This window comes from Salvia hispanica, chromosome 3 (assembly GCF_023119035.1).
Source record: "Salvia hispanica cultivar TCC Black 2014 chromosome 3, UniMelb_Shisp_WGS_1.0, whole genome shotgun sequence".
NCBI classification, from domain to species: Eukaryota; Viridiplantae; Streptophyta; class Magnoliopsida; order Lamiales; family Lamiaceae; genus Salvia; species Salvia hispanica.
The window spans coordinates 27726706-27745031 of NC_062967.1; the positions used below are offsets into that span (position 1 = coordinate 27726706).

At 33.9% G+C, this 18326-nt stretch overlaps 5 protein-coding genes across 5 annotated transcripts; 2 read left to right on the forward strand and 3 right to left on the reverse strand.

Annotated features, from left to right (window-relative positions):
• The first annotated feature begins 2833 nt into the window (after positions 1-2833).
• LOC125212364 (acylphosphatase) lies at positions 2834-3762 on the forward strand. The gene is made up of 2 exons (XM_048112508.1): positions 2834-3047; positions 3382-3762. The coding sequence occupies exons 1-2, from the start codon at positions 2907-2909 to the stop codon at positions 3646-3648; spliced, it is 408 nt and encodes a 135-aa protein (XP_047968465.1). The 5' UTR covers positions 2834-2906; the 3' UTR covers positions 3649-3762.
• A 2272-nt stretch (positions 3763-6034) lies between these two features.
• LOC125211324 (auxin-induced protein 6B-like) lies at positions 6035-6572 on the forward strand. The gene has a single exon (XM_048111057.1). The coding sequence runs from the start codon at positions 6053-6055 to the stop codon at positions 6383-6385; it is 333 nt and encodes a 110-aa protein (XP_047967014.1). The 5' UTR covers positions 6035-6052; the 3' UTR covers positions 6386-6572.
• A 4029-nt stretch (positions 6573-10601) lies between these two features.
• Positions 10602-11787, reverse strand: LOC125209760 (U3 small nucleolar ribonucleoprotein protein IMP3-like). The gene is made up of 4 exons (XM_048109344.1): positions 11654-11787; positions 11465-11572; positions 10875-10937; positions 10602-10653 (listed from the first exon to the last, which is right to left on the reverse strand). The coding sequence occupies exons 1-4, from the start codon at positions 11785-11787 to the stop codon at positions 10602-10604; spliced, it is 357 nt and encodes a 118-aa protein (XP_047965301.1).
• A 1433-nt stretch (positions 11788-13220) lies between these two features.
• Positions 13221-15420, reverse strand: LOC125211848 (thylakoid lumenal 15.0 kDa protein 2, chloroplastic). Its single transcript, XM_048111789.1, has 6 exons — positions 15158-15420; positions 14592-14695; positions 13938-14028; positions 13789-13857; positions 13601-13710; positions 13221-13520 (listed from the first exon to the last, which is right to left on the reverse strand). Exons 1-6 carry the CDS (start codon positions 15354-15356, stop codon positions 13428-13430), a joined length of 666 nt encoding a protein of 221 aa, XP_047967746.1. The 5' UTR covers positions 15357-15420; the 3' UTR covers positions 13221-13427.
• A 249-nt stretch (positions 15421-15669) lies between these two features.
• LOC125209761 lies at positions 15670-17277 on the reverse strand. The gene is made up of 4 exons (XM_048109345.1): positions 16554-17277; positions 16261-16465; positions 16017-16159; positions 15670-15937 (listed from the first exon to the last, which is right to left on the reverse strand). The coding sequence occupies exons 1-4, from the start codon at positions 17275-17277 to the stop codon at positions 15771-15773; spliced, it is 1239 nt and encodes a 412-aa protein (XP_047965302.1). The 3' UTR covers positions 15670-15770.
• Between the last annotated feature and the right edge of the window lie 1049 nt (positions 17278-18326).

The following is an 18326-nucleotide window of genomic DNA, read 5'->3' on the forward strand; positions in this document are numbered from 1 at the left end:
CTCAGATCTGTGTCTATACAAAATGAGAATAGAACCAAATAAAATAATTGTTGGGAATTTAATAGGGACAATGTATTTGGATTAATAATTTTAGGCTAAAAAGATGAAACCATAGGATATTATGTCGGGGCAATGAATGAATCTATAATAAAAAAAAAAAAATAGATGTTGCAATAAACATTATATTTTGTCTTACTATATTATCCATATCTAGGCCAACAAATGTGTTGAAATGTGTGCTTAGATTTGCTCTTGCTAGAGGGTTGTAAATTGGGACTTGTATCACTAGCTGATTGCTAGTATTAACTTCGAACCCTACATATGTGCACTACTATTAACACATTTAATGGCCTATGAAATTTAATATTGTTCATAATATTTTTCTTTGAAATAAAACAAATTTCCCTTTTTACATGTTACCTATAGTTAGGGATGGCAAATCGGGCGTGTTGTGTCGTTATTGTGTCGACACGATAACGACACGACACGATAACAACAAACACGAACACGACCCAATAAAAACACTCCAAACACGAACACGATCCACTACCCTCAAACTCGAACACAACACGAACCCATTAATGACACGAACCACTTCGGGTCAAAATGACACGATAACAACACATATATGACACGACACAATAACGACACTATAATAATAATAATATTATAATATATAAATATTATTTCTAATATCAAATTTTAAATTTTAATTTTAAAATATATAAAAATAATAATATTATTTCATAACGTGTACCACGAACGCGAACACGACGCAAAGTTTCCGTGTCCTTATTGTGTCGACACGATAAGGACACGAACCCAATAAGCTTTGACACATACTCACTAATTTCATGCGGGTTCGTGTCGTGTTATCATGTCGTGCTAAAAATTGCCAGTGCTACATATAGTTAATACCGATGGTGAGTTGATCTAGTACTAGAGTGTTTAATGTACAAGTGCAAAGGTTTTAAGTTATAATTAAACAGGTCTTTAAATGTGTGTATTTGCTTATAAAATATATTACTAATAATATTTAGAGCAATTAATAGATAAATAATTATTATTGACCTATTTAAAAAAGAAGTAATTCAAAATATGAATGCGCTGATCATCGTGATCATGGAATAAAGAAAAAATCCTTTTGAATGACTATCATATTATTGAAAGTGAAGATTGGTAAATGAATGAAAGAATTGAACAAAATAAATTACAATCAAATAATATCATACTTTATACTGAAGTGAGATGTGAGACTAAATTACAAATTAAAATTTGTCACTGGATATTCAAAATGACAAAATCTATAAAAAAGTGTTTATTTTTTCTCATTTAACAGATAAATAATTCAAGGAATTGTGAGAGTGGACATTGGGCCGGATGGGAGACTTTGTAGGACTGTCAAAGCACAACAAGGCCCATTAGTATAAAATGGGTCTATCAAGTATGTAGTGGGCCCATATTATCTATAAAGCAAAATTGGTCGAACAAATGATTTAAGACACACTCTTTGTTTAAGATACTTCAATTTCAATAGTAAATTTCGTTTCTCAGCATATTGTTATTTAAGGACTACATAAACTATTTGTAAAAATCAAATTATCAATGTATTTTTATTCGGATTATTAACACCTTCCCTTATTTTATTCATGATTAGTATTACTACTAATGTTTCATAGAATGTTTTCTCCACTTACAATACATCAACTACTTTTATTAGTAATATTTATATTATACTCCAATACATCAACTATTTTTATTAAAATTTATATCATACTCTATTTAGCGTGTATTTTTCCAAGTCATTCATAAGAAATGCCACAAATTGGAGTACCATTCATATGGTACATCAGTTTTCATCCCAAATCCTAAATATCCACAACCTAAAGACCAAAAATTAGGTTAACCCAAAAAATCCTAAATATTGTTATTAGCTAAAATATACTCCTATCAAACATTCGAACTTTTCAAATGAATTCTTCGCCTAATATATACTGCTCCCTCTGTTCACGAATATGAGTCTCATTTCTATCTGACACGGGTTTTAAGAAATACTCTCTCCGTCCCGCTTTAGGAGTCCAGGTTGAGTCGGGCACATGTTTTAAGAAAAAAGTGTTTGAGTGTGTAATAAATAAATATTGTAGTGGATGTTGGGACCCACTTTTAATTGAGTGTCCAATAAATAAATGTTATAGTGGATGTTGAGACGCACTTTTAACACTTTTTTATTAGTTGTAGTGGATGTTGGGATCCACTTTTAACACTTTGTAGGCATTTTTTATTAATTTATCCCAACTGGGACTCTTAAAGCGGGACAGATGGAGTATTAAGAAAAGTGGGTGGAAGAAAGTTAGTAGAATATGAGACTCACTTGTATATATTAGTTTTAAATGATATATGAGTGGAATGAGTTAGTGGAATGTGAAGTCTCATTACCATTTATAGTAATTATGAACCGGGACTCTCATTCGTGGACGGACCAAAATAGAAAAACGGGACTTCTATTCGTAGTTTGCAGCCACTTGGGTCTCCCGCAATGTACCGTGTATGGATGAGGAGTGAACTTGCGGGATGATAAAATATTATTAACAGTTTTGGTTTTAGCAAGCCATTCAACAAAATCATAATCGCATTTGATAAGGTGTTTGTTTGGTTGTGGGATTTGTGTGGAACGATCCAAGTAAAATACCACATATGAGGGCAGGCCACAAAAAACAAAAATATGAAAAAGTGAAAATATAAAAATTTGAAATTTCCAAAGGACCGATTGCACGTGGCAGTCTTGGTCCGTCGGATTAGCTAATTCCATATGGCATGGACCACGGGAGGCCCAATCCGTAGTCTGAAAAGGCTCTTTTCTTCTCGGTCCACAAAAAAATATTCTCCAGCTTCAAACTGAAACGCTAATGGCGGCTTCCATCTTCAAATTCCACATTCACACCACAACCAGACCATTCCTCCAGCTTCCTCTTCTTCTTCGCCCTCTCCATTCTCTTCCTTATCCTCCTCCCCCTCCTATGTCCGCCGTGAATTCCTCCGATAAATCCGTAAGCACACTCTGCGAATGCTCTTCAATTTAGGGGTTTTGATTGAAATAGGTGAAACTTGTGGTCTTCTATTTCAAATTTTGTTTACAGCGATTCAATTTGTGTGAAATGTTCTTCAATTTAGGGTTTTTTGATTGATATAGGTGAAGGGGAGGATGCAGAGGTGTTCTAGTTCAAAATTCTGTTTATAGCAATTCAATTTGAGTGATTGTTCTTCAATTTAGGGTTTTTGATTGAAATATTTCAAAATTTTGTTTCATTTAATTCCAAAATTCTGTTATAGCAATTCAGTTTGAGTGATTGTTCTTCAATTTAGAGTTTTTGATTGAAACAGGTGAAGGTGGTGGTGAAGGGGAGGGTGCAGGGGGTGTTGTACCGGAACTGGACGGTCGAAAACGCAAGGGAATTGGGGCTGAAGGGGTGGGTGCGGAACCGGAGGGACGGGGCGGTGGAGGCCGTCTTCTCTGGTAGCGCGGATAAGGTCGAGGAGATGGAGCAGCGCTGCAGGAGAGGGCCGCCTGATGCTATGGTGACCGGCTTCCATGTCTCCCCCTGCAGCGATGATCCCGGAGCGACTTTTGAGCGCAAACCAACTGTTTGATGAAATGTGTGAAGGTTATTTATGTATACATGTAATAATGCTTTGAGGAGTTGCTTGAACTAGTGCTGCTAAATGCTAATCCATCTACTAGATTACTAGTAGTCTTGTTTTGGAGATGATGATGATGTGGATTGGTTTAGGGCTTGCTAATTTGGTTCATCCCGATAACCGTCTATTTCCACTTCTTACAGAGCTGTTTGGTTTTCGGTTTTAAATGACCAATCGATTGTAATCCGAAAAACTGATTTTAAACATTTAAAGTTCATCATATGTCATGACTAAAAATTTGAGTACTCATTTAATGTGCATAAAATGTTAAAAAAAAAAAGAGCTTGTGTGTTGACATAGTATTTTATTATATGATTTATTGATTAATGGTTAAACCAATGGTTAATTGTTTAATCGAATTGCGAACTAGTCTGGTCACAATTCTTTAAGAGGGGCTATATGTGGTCCGGTTAACTGTTAAATCTTTTTGTTAATCGAATTATTGAATCGGTTTGGTCATAGCATAGGTCTTAAAATAGCTTATATGCAGTTCGGACATATAAATTGTTCAAATATTATCCATTGATCAAGGTTCGGTTCAAATCCTACTAGGCGCATATTTTTAGATAGTTATTCGGTTAACTGAATTGACATACATTTTGGTCAAGGTTCTTGAAAATTATGCAATTCGGTTAACAAAACTGGCACGTATTTTCAACGGTTATTTTGTTAACCGATTGTCAAACCGGTTTGCTCACGTTTTTCAAGATGGCTGATATGCGATCCAATAACTAAACCAATGAAATAAGCAACCCTATTACATGTAGTTAGTTGAAGTTTTATGGATTTGGCTACCTTTTTTGAGTGGGGCTAAAAAGAAGCCCTACAATATCAAGATTTATTTCTCAATCTCTCTACATCCATCTTTGTATATATAATTTAAATTCAATGCACATTACTCCTTTTGTCGGCATTCAAACTTTAAGTAGGAGTACTTTTTAATTTGTCTAAACAAAGATGCAATCTTGCCATAAGTCGAATGAAATTTGTCTTTTTTTTTCTTTTTTCATTAAAACATCCAACTATATAAATGAAACAGAGTATTTCATTTAATAAATAAAATAAGTTATTTAAATTTCTGTGAATGAATATTTTATTTAATAAATAAGATAAGTTATTTAATTTTTTGTGAAAAAATATTTTATTTAATGAATAAGATAAATTATTTATTTTTATATAAATAAGCTAACATAGGGGTGTGATCAATTGCTACATTTTATAAGTTGCTAATTCTGCTAACTCATCAGCGCATTGTATTAAAAATGTCAATACGATGATATTAAAATGTCAACGCCTAATTTTATTGACATTTCAATATATCATGTTGACATTTTTAATACATTGCGTTGATGAATTAGCAGAATTAGCAACTTAAAATATTTATAACTACCTCCGCTAACATAACTACATAAGTGAGTATTTCACTCAATATTTTAATTCTATGTTGTTTAGTTTATTTTAAAGTTTAAGCTATAACCGTACAACCGCTAATAAATCTCAATAAAATGAGAAGGGTGAAAACTTCGAAGGTAATAAAATTAACACATCAAAATATGAAAAAACAAGGCAGATTAAAAAAGTAACATGAGCCAAGAGATAATTTATCATGTAGAGTTATTAACTATCGTTATCCTAGTGAAACATATATACCAAATGGACCTTAAATACATCCACCTAAAACCCCATATCGCGACAATCTTAAATGGGACGGACGGAGTAGTTCTTATCGTTTTACTCCTCGATAGCCCTCCCATCTTTAGCATGTTACTTCGCGCCTAGAATACCCTATCCTTTCCTAACTTGTGTAGGAAACCCCACACTTATCCTTACCAAAACACACTAAATACCTACATTCCCAAAATAGAACACAAATCCAAACACATGAAAACACTCTGCTACCTTACTACCAATGCCTTAACACATGACACTTCAGCATTAGGCCCCCTTTTTTAAGCAGTGAGAGTTACCGGCTTTGCTTCTCAAACCAAATCACATAGCAAATATGCGAGCACGTTAAAACTTAAAACCAACCTACCATTTTTTCCAACTTACTATATATGAGAATAAGGCAGTTGATCTCCTAATGCATTTGGCCATAACCATCTTCACATAGCATCACCGCAGACAGGATAGAAACATCGTAATTAATTATCGTTCGAAGGTCCCACCCCACATGAGTGTATACGGTTGGAAACTGTCCTTACTCGTACTGTTCGGATACAAGTGTCCGAAAGTGATTTTACATAGCCTCTCCATATGCTGACCTGCACTTTTGTTCCCTTCACTGTCTATAAAAGTGTTATGGTTTCGCTGCTAAGCATATATGCCTCATCTAGCTATCTCTGTAGAGTATAGGATGAGCCGAGGTTTCCTTATCCATAAGCTTGCTGCAAAGATGCTCGCATTGTGGGCTAGGTGCGGGTTTGAATATGATCGTGCAATGGAGGACGATGAAGCCTGTTTGCTCGGTGGAGTGCCGCAGGATGTGAAGAAGGGGCATTTCGTCGTGTACGCGGTTGAAGGTGGCGAGCTGAGGCGGTTCGTGTTGAAGATGAGCTACTTGGCCCATCCGGGGTTTCTCAAGCTGTTGGAGCAGGCGGAGCGAGAGTTTGGTTTCAAACAGACCGGGATCCTCGCTATCCCCTGCGGATATTCTCACCTCGTGTCTGTTCTTCAAAGTAAGGCGTGAAGGGAATAAATAGATATAGACATTTATTTTTATACAATGTTTAATTTATTTTCTTCTTTTTAGTTTCTAACCTCAAAATATTCTTGAGGCTTATGTAAATATGGAAAAACGAGGCCTTTAATATGCTCCAAGAGAAGAAGTTATGTATGAACATTTGATTTTGAAAATTAATTTCTCCATACGGAAATATTTAAGGTAACACTTATATTTATACATAACTTTATGTAGTATACTCACCAAACAACATATGAGTAAATCTAAGTTCCGCGCAGCTTGCTTTACCCTTAATTTTTCAAGAAATTTTAACAAATAATTTAAGAGAAAATTTGAATAAAAAATAATCAAGTTGAATATATGAAAATCGGATCATGTATTCTTCATTAGAAATCCTCTTACATAAACAATTGTAATTTGACTCTTTTATACGTACATTTGAATAACTTAGTTATAAAATCTACGTACGCGAAAGCTTTGACGCATAACTAGATTAAAAAACAAGGTGTTATATAGTAGTAACACATAATAAAAATTAAATGGCGAATACTATAGTAATCGAAATTGGGCATTTATTGAATGACATTTATACATACGCATACCTTTTTCCTATCATATTTATTTGTCAACTCATTCAGATAACTGATCTAAAAACGACAAGCAAGATTTGAGTCCAACATAATTATAAATGAATAATATATAAAATATGGAATTGATGGTGCAAATTGTACCTAAATTATACACACACATACCTTTTTCCTATCATATTTATTTCATCATACTTTTTCTTTATCATCAGAATTAATATAACATAACATATTAAAAGTGAAAAGATAGTACAAGAAACTACGAGCAAAACAAAGAATCATGCTTGTGTACTTTGAAATTAAAGACTAAACATTGTGAATTCCCATAGTTTTGAGCAAAAGAAAACTTGGGGTATAATTGGCAATGTTGGAATAATAAGATGTAGGTCGATAAAGAATACCACGATTTTGAAAAGGTTTCAAAGGACCTTCATATTTTTTGAGGTGGAGAAATAGCTTTTCAGAGACATTCATTATGAAGTACAAATCACCATTCGCAAACATTTTGTATGGATAAAGACATCCATATATATCTAGTCCAGAGAAGAAGGTATATACCCTCATCCAAGAACTCTCGTCACCATAGTTGTCCATCCACCAAATAAAATCGTGAGCACTCTCTAAGATATCACAGAAGCATAGCTTACCCTCCAAAATGCATAGTTGATAATTGCCATATTTGCGGCCTCTATAATTCGGAAGAGAAAACCTGGTAAATAGCTCAGTATCAAGTTCAAAGCAACAAACAAATAGAATCATCTTGAAATCATATTCCAACCAATGAAGATTTCCATTAATAAATACAGCATAATCACTTGGCACTTTATTGCACGGTTCTCCACAGAGCTTCTTCACGTAGAGTGTATATATAATAGGACCTAAATTGATCAGCACACAAAATCTTATATTGCCCGGTTAATTTACTCACTCCAAATCCATAAAAGCAAGCACGGGCAGGCAGTCGAGGAAGCTCAGCATATTCATGAGTCATTGGATTGCATATGAAAAGAATTTTAACACATCCATCCCTCAACAAACTAGCCGTTTATAGCCTTTTTTTTCAAATTTGTAATTTTTTTCAATTTTTTAAAAGCCTCCAATCACTTCTATAAATACTAAATCATTCCCACAAATTGTAATTTTATTTTAATTATGATTTTGTGATTTTAATTATGTGTTTTTATTTTTTTAGGATTTTATTTATGTGTTTTTTATAATTTTAGAATTTTAAATTGTAATTTTATTTTATTTAATGAAGTGTATTTTTTTATTAATTGGATTTGTTGAAAAAAAATAAAAAATGAAATTGAATGAATAGTTAAGAGATGAGATGGTTAAGAGATGGAGGGATATAGGTGTTATCTCTTAGTTAAGAGATGAAGTGAAAAGTACAGTCCCCATGAATAGTGAATAGATGAGGGGGTTAAGAGATGGATAAGATATAGCGTTGTGGATGGTTAGAGTGACAATTATTGTGGGACGGAGGGAGTACTTATTTAGTAAGTAGAAAAAAGAAATAAATATTTCTCTCTTATTATCCCTTTATCTCAGGTCGGAGATACTTCTAATAATGACGACATCAAAAATATCCACAAACATGAACAAATATTTGGGCCCCTCAGTATAAAAATTCTGACTTTGCCACTAGTTTGATATTCTGTAATTAGTGTGAAGAAATGAGTATTTAATGTGGGGAGCTCGTGTTTGAAGAATGAAGATGTGTTCGTTTATCAATAACTAGTGTCTCACCCATGGCACATTGTATTTTCTTCAAAAATATAGTATATAATATCAAAAATAATTATGCACTGAAAACATAAAATAAAAATATATTTAATAAAATAAAATCATGAATATTAATTAAAATATTTTGGATACTTAAACACAAAAATTGTAACCACGCAAAAAAAAAATTAAGAATATATAAGTTCAATAGTGATACACCATCACCAAAAATAGAAAAACCATAAATATAATTTTTTTTGAAAATATAAAACATTAATTCTTAACTTTTGTAGAACTTTGCTGAAACTAAAAATAATTATTCCAATAATTTTGGGATCCCTAATTAACTGATACTCACTATGCTTATACTCCCTTTGTATTAAAAAAATAGAAACATTTGAAACGGTACGGATTTTAATGTAAAATTAGTAAAGTAAGAGAGAGGAAAAGAAAAAATGAGTATATTGATATTTCTTATGTATTTATTGATTTTGCTAACTAGATGGAGTATATTGATATTGTTTTTCATAATTCATAAGTATATATTATTCTTTAAATTGATTGGTATTTAATTTTCTTAAACTACCGATTAAGATAACAAACTTGTTAACAAAAAGTAACTTTAATAAAATTATAATTTTTAACCTAAAAATGCAGATTTGTAAATAATCCAAAACATCTCTTTTATATATGTATAGGTAAGAAAAGTTGTAAAATTTGATCTTTTTCAAGTTATGTTTTCCCATGATAAATTATGATATAATAGGCCAGATTATAAGTTTTTTCATCAATATTTTATTATCAAAAATTAAAATAAACATACATTAAAAATGAAAAGATAATACCCCTACAAGAAACTAAATCATGTTTACCTACTAAAAACTTAAAAGACTAATTGTGAATTCCCATAGTCTTGATTGAAAGAAAAATTGGAATAAATTAGTGATTTTGGAATAATAAGATATAGGTAGTTGAAGAATACCATGCCATTCAATAGGTTCTAAAGGACCTTTAGTGCGTAGAGAAATAGCTTCGCATAGACGTCCATTATGAATAACAAGTAACCACTTGCCAACATTTTGAGTGGAAAAACAAATCCATACATATATGATCCACCGGTTAAGTTATAAACCCTTGTCCAAGAATTCTCATCTCCATAATTTGTCATCCACCAGATAATAACATCACAATTCTCTAAGAGATGGTAGAAACATAACTTACCGTAAAAAATACATAAACGATAATTGATAATTGCCACATTTGTCGTCGCCATAATTCGGAAGAGAAAAACCAGTAAATAGCTCGGTGTCAAGATCAAAACAGCAAACAAATAGATTCTCCTTGTAATCATATTCCAACCAGTGAAGATTTTCCTTAAAAAATATTCCCTCCGTTTCACTATAGTTGAATCATTTTTCCATTTTGGGGAGTGTCTTCATAGTTGAGTCATTCTTCTAAGACCGGTATTATCCAAAAAGAAATGGTAAAAGGTGTGAAAATCTCATGATAAAATGATAAATAAATATATATCGGTTTTGAATTAATGATTTGATTTGAACATAGATATGAGTTAGCTAAGAGATAAGACAAAGAGTAACCCTATGAGTGGAAAGTAGTAAAATATGAGATAAGATAAAATCTATCCTTCTAAGCCTATGGAAATCTCTACCTGTTTCCTTTTGCAAATCTCTATCCATTATATACAGTATTTATTTTATTTGTAAAGAAATCTGTGTGACAATCACTAGCATGTAAAAAACATGTGAAAGAGTTAACTGTGGTGGGGAAAAGGAAATCAATACTATTTCCATTACCTGTGGATAGAGAAACAAGTGAAAAAACATCACTTTCTATCAATACATAAAGCTTCTTTTAATTGGAACTGCTTAGTGTAAGCAAAAACAACAAAACTAGAGCAGAACAACAAACTTCAATCTCACCAACACAGAGCCAAGCCTACGTCTGAAACCAATAAAGCCCTGTTAGAATTATCGATATTTCCTTCGAGAGCTTTCTACTCGTAGATTCAGCATGTTAACATTAGTGCTAATCCAAGGCCATCATTTGTAATTTACTACTATCATTAACCATCAAAGAAACAAGGTTCAAATTGTGAAACATATTACAAGAATTTATTGATACGGAACATCACATAAATGTGTTGCATCTTCAACCTCACTTACCGACAAAAGGATGATACAGAGAGGCGCTCACTTTTACGAGATGGAATAACACCAATGTTGTACCTATATTAACAAAATACCAATAAATAAGAACATAAACTGAACCGATCTTCAGTGCTACATTGCTTAAACGACAGCACAAGCTATATTTGATATGTAGAGTCATGATGGATCATGGATCAGAGCAGTCTTCCAATATACCAGAAGAATAAGCAATCATGCATCATGATTTTTCGTAAATTACTAAAATCATACAAGCGAGCATGTCAAAAGTAACGCGTAGGCACTTCATCTATGCACTATCAGCATCTTTACTTTACTATGCAATTAGCTATCAGCAAAATTTCTCAGTAAAGACAACTTCTTTTGCCAAACTAGAGGAAGAACAAATGAAATGCCCGCGACTTCAACTTGTTTCACACTTCCACTCATATTAACCGGATACTCTCCAATAATTTTGGTTGTTTCCTCTCAAATTACTAGTTTAATTCAGACTCTAATTACATAAATTTACTTTAATATCATAAATCTTAAAGTAAGAAAAACCTCTACAACAGCATAAACTCAAATGATCAATTAAAAATACTGACAGTTTTTCAAGAAGGTTATCAGTCATCTCGATTCGATAAGGATCTCGCGCATCCATCTGTTTAAGTATGCTGACCAGCCTCTGCACTGTTCTACACAACCGTGAATACCTGAAAGAAAAAGAGAAAAAAAAAATTATGGAAAAATTTGTTACCTGAGCTGAAATATGAGAAATGATGCTTGAATATTACTTTTTGTAATCGTCTCTACCGGTAACGTGATAGCGATGCATTACTAGGTTTTCCCTCTGCCCACCTTCTCTCTTCCATTCTAAAAAGTTAACCTTTTTTAGCAGTTTCTTCTCATGAAACTTTAGCTTCCTCATCTTCTAAAACCCTACAATTGTAATGAGAGTTCAAAAAACTAAAATCGTAAAAACCGAAAAAAATAGTAATAAAAAACATTACAAACATAAATCAGTTTCAGCTTTTAATTCATGGATGATTATTATAAATACAAGATAAATCTGTAGTTGAATCAAAATTGATTGATTTCTTCCTCCTAAACACAAGTAAGTGACTTAACTTATTAAAAATACTGATGTTTTATGCAATTTTGACAGCAGATTTAGTTCTTCCCTTTTAACAATCACATAATGATTTGTGGATAGATAATTTTGGCATGAAGCAATTAGTTACGCATTTATCCCCTCCCAACTAAACAAGGATGAAATTAGAAACGCAAGTTGAAGTGGCATGAAAAGCACAAGTCTGATAGTGTTCAGGGTTTTTAATTTTAAGTATTTAATATTTAATCACTAGGAATATTTAAATACAAATATGAATACACAAAATAATTACTCCCTCCGTTCCAAGATAAGTGACTCGTATTCCTTTTTGGGATGTCCCACTATAAGTGACTTATTTCCATTTTTAGCAAAAAGTCATCTCTCTTACTTTATTCTCCACCTACTTTATTCTCTCTTCTCTCCTCTACTTTTCTCTCTCTCATACTTTACTCTCTCCACTTTAACTTATTTAAATACCATTCCTTAAATCCCGTGCCCAAAAGAAGTAGGTCACTTATCTTGGGACGGAGGGAGTACTATTTACCAAAGCTAATTAAGTTTCCGTTTGGGTTGAAGAATTAAAATCATATAATACTTCTTCCATCAAATTATAAGAGCATCAGCAATAGCGGACTAGAGCACGGACTAGCGTTTAAGGCGTGGGGACGTCCACTATTGCGTTAGGCTAACGCGACGGATGTCCCGAAGTAGGACGAGCTCTCATCCACGGAAACCGATCAGCTAGCCAATTTTATTTTATTTTTATTACTATTTTTTTAAAAAAATTATTTATACTCTATATTTACAACTCATTGCACTTCATTTTTTAAATATTTGATGAACACCAACAATCAAAATGAATTAATCGTATTTGTTCATTTGTTTTATTGGTTAGGGCGTCGGCTAGTCCTAGTGATGTGGCAGAAGGTGTTTTTAGTCAGTCCTGTCTACAGTGGATGCTCTTAGCAACTCTTATTACTTTTTGGAACATCTCACTTAAACTGAGTAAACCTTTTTTTTTTCAAAATACATGTAACATTTACTCTTGCTTGTCTATCTTCTGCTTTATTTTCTTTTAAACTATTTCACTTTATTATCTCTAATGCCTTTATTCTCTTTTTATTTAAATTACTATACTAAATTTTGTTTTTGAAATCCTGTTTCAAAAAAAAACGTCTTGGTTATTTCGGAGGGAGGGAGTGTCTGCTGCGAGCCTGCGGCTATGGTGAATTTTTTGTACGGCTATACAATTGCGCTAAATATTGCTGTAATCATATACATATACTAATGTTTGTTCTGGTTCATATTATACATAGATGTAGTCATAGGTTAGACACGACGATGACGATGACGATGACGATGACGATGACTGTTGTACATTGCCATACGAAATCTTCGTTCTTGCATGAAAAGAGGCCGTGGCGATTCCCTCTATAGATTTTCTGGTACAACGGAATTTATTTTACCTCCGAGCAACTATTGGCGCCCGCTGGTTCTCTAAGGCACGTCGATATGGCCATGACCGCCGATTCAATAGCTGCATCTTCTCCCTTCAAAACACAAAGATCGTATGTCAGTATCACTCTCGTAAAAATATGGAAAGTGTAAGTAGTAACGCTAACAATCTAACCTTTTCCTTCCAATAAAACATGTTTCCATATTTCCCTGCTAGCCGGCTCCAAAAGCTACGTGGCACGTCGAAATCAATGGAAGCGCCAACGTTGAAGTTGAGTATGTTTCCTAGTTACAAGCAATGTGTAGATATAAAACACTAGCCAGCCGCAATAGAAAAAAACTAAGCTTGTTTTAGATAGATACCGAATGTCGGATCAGCGACAAACACGACTGTGTTATCGTCCACTTTCCAGAAATCCTTGATTGCTAGTCCTAACAAAGAGAAATCCTTGATGTTAGATTTTTAACGACGAAGAAGTTAGCTAGCTGAGTGCACCCGTTGGCAGCCATACCGGGTGTATCGGGATAATTCTGCGCCAAAACTCTCAACTTGTATCCCGTGTCCTTTTCAAGGGCGGCTATCTCCTGCGAAATCCTCTTTTCCTGCCGAAGCGTTAACAAAGCCACATTTGAACTTACATCCTTAGCAATACAACGCTACAATACATTTTTTAACACGCCTACGATCAGAAAACACGCGCCATTTCCTCTATTGGCTAGACCATCACGTACAACATCCGCTCACGTTACTAGCTAGCAACAACCCGGCCCTACAATGATTCACCGGCTAAACACATTTCTATCACCATCCAAAACACATCAACCAAATCATTAATCCTTCGTATGATCGTATGAATACAACACTTTGATACATTTTCCAGCACGCCTACTAGAAGAAACACGAGCCATTTCCTACAGTCACTACACCATCACATATAAGCTCCCGATGCTAGCTAGCAAACAATCCCTACGGTTATTCCCCGGCAAAACACATTTCCATCAGCTTAAAACACATCAACAAAACCATAAATCTCCAATCAAACTAAAATGGTTTTCTCAAGAAAGCTCTGGCCAAGATTGGCCATATGGGCGGGCTTCAAACTTGACATGAACAGGAAATTCAATGCATCCGAAGCAAGACTACTCGAGATAAAAAGAAAGCAAACCTGGCCATCGGAGAGGAAACCTGCAACATCAATTACAGTAGTGAACTCTTTAGGTAGCAACTCTGGCTTGTTTACCCCAACTTTCCCTTCAGCAGATCCCACTCCTGCAAATTGCAGCTCTAAACTTCATTAATCACCATTCAATTGACCAAAATTAGCAAATAAATGATCATAATATTCCGAAAGTAAGAAACTTTATGCAAATTAAAGTTAAAAGAATCAAGCCCACATCGTATTTAGGCAAGAATCTAGCTCAAAACATTAAAGCCATCCATTCCAACAATTCAAAATTCAAACTTGAGATGTTGCAAATGAACTATTCAATTGAGGTAAGCTAGTAAATAAATGATCATATTATTCAGAAAGTAAGAAACTTTATACAAATTCAAGGGAAAAGAATCAACCCCACGTCGTATTTATGCAAGAATATAGCTCAAAACATTAAAGCCATCAATTTGAATACTTCAAGAATCTAACTTGAGATGTTGCAAATGAACTTCAAGAATCAAATATTGTAAAATTAGGAATTAAAAATCCCAAAACCTTTGGAGAAATGGGTAACTGACCGGAGAGAGAAAGAGCAAGAGAGAGAGTGCCGGAGAGGAAGAAATTCCAAGATTTGGAGCCAAGGGAAGAAGAAGAAGAAGAAGAAGCCAATGAAGGTAGCTGTAGTGACTGTGGGTGTGGGGAAAGTGATGGATTGATTGGGTTTGTGGAGAGAGGGAGTTTGAGAGATGAAGATGATAGCTGCATATGAAACGCCATTTTTGAGATGTGAAGAACTTTAAATTTGATTTTCTGTGTTGCTTTTATAAAGACAAAGATGGATAATGTCAGCAGCTAATATTGTCCAGATAATAAGGAGGCTACACTAATATTGTCTAGAAACTACTCCCTTCATCCTATTTAAAAAATCAGATCAGTAAAGAAATTGACATAGCTACCAATTTCCAATTCAACTAATGTACAAGTAGAAATAAATATATTACTCCATAAAAACATTAAAATCCTAGGAATGATAACCAAAAAAATGACATTATAATACATTCTGCATATTAATAACATGAGATGCCAATAAGTCTACAAGATTACCAAGTTCAACTGTCAAATACTAGTTAACATAGGTTTTTATCAAGATAAGTAGTACTACTACATAACAACAAGCTGAAAGCAAAATAATTAGCAATCATCTCCATCACTTTCATTTCCAACTTGAAGATTAACGAGACTCAAGTCGCCATTGAACTCATCGCAGCTACTACTACTGGTACTGTCACAGTCGCCATCACCAAATTTTGACAAATCGATTTCTTCATCATTAATCATCATAACATCATCTCCATCACCTATATAGAGGTTCAACAACATCAAGCAATGAACATAATAAAATATGAAATTATAAATAAATCTATGAAAGTCATTAACCTTTTGCTTGTTCTTCATCTAACATTTCCTCCAATTCCTCATAATCAAGCTCTTCCTCGGGATTTTCATCAATCACCCAAAACTCTACTTCATCTATACACTCATAATCAATCGGATCATACGATCTTCTCTTTGAACCAAGACTACACATTTATACGAATAATGAAAAAAAAAAACAATTATCAACATAAATTATTGAAAGTTGAACCATTGGAAAATAACAGACCAATACATAAATTTGTACCGGTTTTGTAAGCGCAAGTTGTAGTGAACATAGACAAGATCAGTTAGTCTTTGATGCTCCAACCGATTCCTTTCCTTTGCGTGAATTCTTTCAAACACACTCCAATTATGCTCACATCCCGAAGAAAAAGAAGTTTGGCTCAAAAGTTTAATAGCCATCTTTCGTAGATTTGGTGCATCATGACCACAAAACCTCCACCATTCATCTGAGAATAATCAACAAGTATCAATATCTACAACTACAAATCACAGTTTAATTTATTCTAGAATGAAAAACACATAATATTAACTTACCAGGCCTAGAAAATTTTGAGTTATCCAAAACAAATTTCCTTCCAAAACCTTTCTTTTTATCCCGAAATGTATATATCTCATCCATCAAACCATCTACACCCGGAAGAATAGTCTCAGCGGCATCAAGTAATCCTTTCATCACCTCTACAGTCTCAGTAGGGATTTCAGGATCATATTGATAAGCGGGATTTAAGTAGAAAGCAGCAGCATGGAGATTTTTTCTCAACATCCTATCCCACCTTGATTCGATTATACCAACATACTTCCCATATAGCCTCTCCTTATTTTTGAACAACTCTTTAACTCCTTTGATCACTCTCCACATGCCCTCATACACAAAACCAAGTGAAGGTTTATCATCAGAAGCACAAATGCGCAATAATCTCATAATCGGACCCATAATCTTGGAAATAATTAAACAATCATTCCAAAACTGTTCATCCATAACAACTTGTTTAACTTCTTGTGCTTTAGCTACTTTCAAAAATCTTTTAAATCCTGAACTCGTAACTAGAGCTTGCAAGTGGTCTTTGTGATCACATAGGCTCTTCAATGCTATGAAACTGGTACCAAAACAAGTATCACCTGGACGAACAATTTCTGTCCAGCCGGGCCTATTTCTCAACCAATTAAGAGGCCACTTATGATTATAAACAAATCCAGTAACCCTAGATGCACGTGTAATCAAATCATGTATATGAGGCAATTCTGACATTTCCTTCATGATTAAGTTGATGCAATTAGCTGCACAAGGAGACCACGCAACTGAAGGATATCTTTCACTCAGCAAAGCACCCGCATTTTGTAGTTTGGAGCATTATCAGTAACCATATGCACCATGTTTTGAGCACCGACAATTTCAACAATTTCAGTAAACAAATTGCATAAATTCTCTGCATTTGCCTCTATACCAGAGATATCAACAGACTTAATGAATGACACACCTTGAGGACAATAAACTAAGAAGTTCATCAAAGCCCTATTTTTGTTATCTGTCCAACTATCACCCATTATTGTGCATCCTGAGTCGGCCCATTTACTTCGCATAGAGTTAATAGTGTTTTGGACAGATAATTTAGCTTCTTTCAGCAAAGGAACTCTTAATGCATGACAACTTGGTCCTATATATCCATGCCCCGTACTTGCTACCTTATTAATTGCCGATTGATAATAAGGTGAATTTACGGCAGTTAGAGGAATGCAAGCATCGTAAAACCACATAGCCAATGCCATATCAGTTTCATGCCATCTTGCCCCATCATTACCTGTTCCTGATTTCATATCATCTTCTATATCCCTGATTCTCCTTCTCTTAATAACATCAACTCCTTTGCCTTTACTTTTTTGAACATCACCACCATGGAATTTACTATCATATGGATTCTCACCGGTAACACTCATCACTTTCTCTTTTTTCTCGTCTCCGTGTTCGTTAACTGATGCTTTCATTCGAAAACGAACTTCAGAAGGAACTTTAGAACACGAAATAACTTTACCAGATACACCAACAAGATGGCTGAATTCCTCCTCCGTTGATCCACTCGTTCGTGATTCACTCTCGCTTAATTATATCCTGCAATGTGTATACTGTAAGCAATTGTGGACACATTGTAAATGTTTCATTAGTTGATGCCTGTGATTCTTTGTTGGAAAGAATGTTAAGAATTTTTTTTCAACAATGTGTCTGGATAGGAATTTGAACAAGTAAATGAACACAAATGTTTAGATAGCATCAAAATAGTGTCAAGAATTATCCATAAAAGCAAATATCCA